The sequence below is a fragment of the Coregonus clupeaformis genome, chromosome 17 (genome assembly GCF_020615455.1).
Source record: "Coregonus clupeaformis isolate EN_2021a chromosome 17, ASM2061545v1, whole genome shotgun sequence".
In the NCBI taxonomy this organism is placed as follows: domain Eukaryota; kingdom Metazoa; phylum Chordata; class Actinopteri; order Salmoniformes; family Salmonidae; genus Coregonus; species Coregonus clupeaformis.
The window spans coordinates 186,484-191,138 of record NC_059208.1 but is presented as its reverse complement, the minus strand read 5'-3'; the positions used below and the strand labels follow the sequence as shown (position 1 = coordinate 191,138).

Below are 4,655 nucleotides of genomic sequence, written 5' to 3'. Positions count from 1 at the left end.
CACACTCTGCCCTTACATGGCACAGAGGACTGAACAGGGTCTTCAGATGGATATAAAGCTGCCAGTTCAGAGACAACATAACCACAACTATAAATACTTTCACTACTACTACTACTACTACTACTACTACTACTACTACTACAGAACCACAAGGTAATATTCTATTACTTATCATTATTTTAGATGAACTCAATGGACATTGAATCTGTCTTTTTGGTCACAATTTTAGACCGAATAATGCTAGCTGTAGATTGGACTGGTACCAAAAGAAGAAATCCCTTCCAGTGATTGCATAAGAAACTGTAATTTCATCAATACTCTGGGAAGAGTATTTAAGTATTTATTTAATTAACATTTCCATTTAATGTAATTTCCACTCCAGTTTCAGGACTTGACAGCAACCATGTACAAGGAGACAGCTGTCACAATCCTAGACGGCATGGAGAATGTCTCCACCTTCGCTGCCACCATAAACCCACTCTTCAACATAGTCACCGCAGTGGTGAAGGTGACAAAGGGCCTGGTCGCCAAAGACCTCACTCAAGACAAGGACGTCAAAACATTCGGCCACATCCAGGCCAAGCTGGAAAGCATCTCCAAGACAAACCAGCAGATTCTGAAGCAGATTCACCTGGACGAGGTCATTGAGAAGTACAGCAAATATGAAGAGTATATCAAGCACCAGTACACTGCCCTCAACACCATGGTGGAGCAGATTGAAAAAGACCCTGAAGGAAGAGAGGGCTACATGGCAGAGTTCCAGAGGGTCTATGAGAGAGACAAGAGTACCCTTGCTCTGAACACGTACTACAGCGGGGTCATAGAAGAGGAGAAAACTTTTGAACAAAGGGGTTTGCTGGAGGTGTACCTAGAGCACTACAAGCAAAACCGAGACGTTATGGAGAAAAAGTGCTCCCAACTGGCTAATGTCTTTCGCATGGGCCTGATGACACTAATGGCATATACGGTGGTCACAGAGGATGATGAGGATGAAGTCAGGATGAAATGGGCCCCCAAGGTGGAGAAGATTCAGGCCAAGATGAATGAGGCGCTGGCCCAGTGTGAAGGGAACTGATCCACATTCACTCCCAGGGTTGGGTGGGCATGAGGGCTTTAAGGTTAAAGGTTATTTGGTGACTACTAGTACTCTTCCTTCAATTAAAAAATAATAGTCATTTCCTTTTGGGTGGTGGGCAATTCCTTTGTCAATGAATGGAATGGATTAAGTATAGATTTTATAATATTTTGCAATGAGCAGTGTTGCACTTCAGCCCTCATGTTTTCTATTTTCCACTGTCAAGTTCATTTTCAGAAATGAGTCTGAATGCATGCATTATGAACCTTGTATACAGTATCTTTGGTTTTTGTTCCTTGAATTAAATGTGTTTTCTAAGTAAATGCTTTTTTGCACTTAATAAGAAAAATACGTTATCACATATGGTGTGTTGTTATTCATTATTTAAGCTCTTAGATGGAATGTAAATGGAACCAATTATGTTAAAAGGTAGTCCACTCCAGAGCCATATACATTATACTGTACTGTTTTGTGGTATCAAAAAATTGCTTCACAGGTTTTGGAAACGTTCAGAAATGAACAGCACATTGTGGAAGCGTCAATTATCACTTAGAAATGGCTATGGAGGACAAAGTGGCGCTCTTGGAATGTTCAGACAGAAACCGCATTGGCCCAACTCTCTATATATACAAACAAAACTATAAACGCCACATGCAACAATTTCAAAGATTTTACTGTTACAGTTCATTTAAGGAAATCAGTCAATTTAAATAAGTAAATTAGGCCCTAATCTATGGATTTCGCATGACTGGGAATACAGATATGTATCTGTTGGTCACAGATACCTTTAAAAAAAGTAGGGGCGTGGATCAGAAAACCGGTCAGTATCTGATGTGTCAACCATTTGCCTCATGCAGCGCGACACGTCTCCTTCACATATCAGGCTGTTGATTCTGGCCTCTAGAATGTTATCCCACTCCTCTTCAATGGCTGCTGGATATTGGTGGGAACAGGAGCATGCTGTCGTACATGTCGATCCAGAGCATCCCAAACGTGCTCAATGGGTGACATGTCTGGTGAGTATTCAGACCATGGAAGAACTTGGATATTTTCAGCTTCCAGGAATTGTGTACAGATCGTTGTGACATGGGGCCGTGCATTATCATGCGGAAACATGAGGTGACGGCGGCGGATGAATGGCACGACAATGGGCCTCAGGATCTAGTCACTGTACCTCTGTGCATTAAAATTGCTATCAATAAAATGAAATTGTAATTGTTGTCCGTAGCTTATGCTTGCCCATACCATAACCCCACTGCCACCATGGTGCACTCTTTTCACAACGTTGACATCAGCAAACCGCTCGCCTATACAACGCCATACACGCTATCTGCCATCTGCCTGGTACAGTTGAAACCGGGATTAATCCATGAAGAGGACACTTCTCCAGCGTGCCAGTGGCCATCGATGGTAGCATTTTCCCACTGAAGTCTTTTACGATGCCGAACTGCAGTCAGGTCAAGACCCTGGTGAGGACGACGAGCACGCAGATGAGCTTCCCTGAGACGGTTTCTGACAGTGTGTGCAGAAATTCTTTGGTTGTGCAAACCCACAGTTTCATCAGTTGTCCTGGTGGCTGGTCTCAGATGATCCCGCAGGTGAAGAAGCCTGATGTGAAGGTCCTGGGCTGGCGTGGTTACACGTGGTCTGCAGTTGTGAGGCCGGTTGGACGTACTGCCTCATTTTCTAAAACGATATTGGCTTATGGTAGAGAAATTAACATTACATTCTCTGGCAATAGCTCTAGTGGACATTCCTGCAGTCAGCATGCCAATTGCACACTCCCTCAAAACTTGAGACATCTGAGGCATTGTGTTGTGTGACAAAACTGCACATTTTAGACTGGCCTTTTATTGTTTCCAGCACAAGGTGGACCTGTGTAATGATCATGCTGTTTAATCAGCTTCTTGATTTGCCACACCTGTCAGGTGGATGGATTATCTTGGCAAAGGGGAAATGCTCACTAACAGGGATGTAAAGAAATGTGTGCACAAAATTTGAGAGAAATAAGCTTTTTGTCCGTAAGGAAAATTTCTGGGATCTTTTATTTCAGCTCATGAAACATGGGACCAACACTTTACATGTTGCATTTATATTTTTGTTCAGTGTATTTACAGAGTTACAGAAACACTGTGAAATTGTTAAAAAGCTAACACTTTCAAAAGTGTAACATTAACTATGTGCGGTATGGGACAATATAGTGAGTGTTACATTTAACACTATTAGAGCTTAACACTTCCACTTGTGATTTTGCTTTGTACAATGAACTTTCTTTTTTTAACAACTTGTCAATACATTGCTCTACTCTCTCTTTCTCTCAGGCTTCTGTCTCTGTATCAGAAGCTACCATCCTCCCCAACCCTATCAAGCACTGCCAGGTTTTGACCCCTGTGTCATGACTTCCTGCTTGCCATCATGTCGGAGATGGAGATCGTGGAAGACCGGGCCAAGCTGAAACAGGGCCTGGTGAAGGTGCTGCAGTGTGTGACCACCATCTTCTCAGCGGTGGCTGTGGTCAACCCCATTTTTGGCGTGGCCGGCTCTCTAATCCGAGTGGTGCTGCACCACGTGGACGATGAGGACATCCAGACGCTGAAGCACGAGTTTGGCTAGGTCAACCGTGCCCTGGACCAGCTGGCCCAGCAGAACCGCAGCTCCCTGCTGCAGATCAAGAAGGAGATGCTGGATGACCAGTACTGCCATGTGGCGGAGAACCTGCGCAACCAGTCCCTCAAGTTCATAGAGATGGTGGCGGTGCGGCCCGAGTACTGCGAGCGCAAGAAGGACGACTTCAAGGAGAGCTACTCTAATGACCTGGTCGACCAGAACCTGCACACGCTCTACGAGGTCATGGTGGGCAAGCCCAAGCTGTTCAGCCGGCCCATCCTGGAGGGTTGAGTGGACCGAGAAGATGGAGCATGTGCATGAGAGGATGCAGGAGGCCCTGCGGAAGTGCAAGTGAAGAAGAGGAGTAGAAGAAGAAGGTGTAGAGCAGGGCTCCCCAACTGGCGGCCCGCGGGCCGAATTTGGCCCGTGGGTGGTTTTATTTGGCCCCCCCCCCAAGTTTTCTGAGCAAAAAAAAAAAATAATGTTAATAAAAAATGTAATAAATTATATAAATCATTGTGGGACATAAAATACTGTAAAAACACCAGGAAATGAGCTCCAAGTGATTTTAATGTAAGAAATCTGTTCCCAAGTATTCCCACGCATAATAGAGAGATGTGATCGTATAAAAATGTAAGCATTTGTATACGAATTATTGTCAGAATGGTGTATGTAGGTGAGTGGAAGGAATCAAGCGCAGGCACCAGGATGACTTCAACCGTTTAGTAATGTTCACCAAAACACGAGAACAAACGAGTCGCCAACCCAACCGGGTGGCGCAACCAATTACGCACAAAAACACAGTGCGTCAAAAACAAGAAAAGCGCACACAGTGCGAGCTCTCGGTAAAACACAACGAGAGAAATACAATACACGATACAGAGGTAGGCTGACAAACAACAATCACGCATAACACCTGACCCAAACAAACAAACTAAATAAGGGGAACAATCAAGACACAAATAAGGGACAG

At 44.3% G+C, this 4,655-nt stretch overlaps 1 protein-coding gene and 1 pseudogene across 1 annotated transcript; both read left to right on the top strand.

Annotated features, from left to right (window-relative positions):
• Nucleotides 1-403: 403 nt before the first annotated feature.
• On the top strand, nt 404-1,075 carry LOC121543865. Its single transcript, XM_041854002.1, has one exon. The coding sequence runs from the start codon at nt 404-406 to the stop codon at nt 1,073-1,075; it is 672 nt and encodes a 223-aa protein (XP_041709936.1).
• Nucleotides 1,076-3,490: 2,415 nt separating this feature from the next.
• On the top strand, nt 3,491-3,973 carry LOC123492942 (annotated as a pseudogene).
• The last annotated feature ends 682 nt before the right edge of the window (nt 3,974-4,655 follow it).

Coding starts and splice junctions, on each gene's coding strand:
- LOC121543865 (XM_041854002.1), top strand. CDS start 404: ATGTACAAGGAGACAGCTGTCACAATCCTAGACGGCATGGAGAATGTC.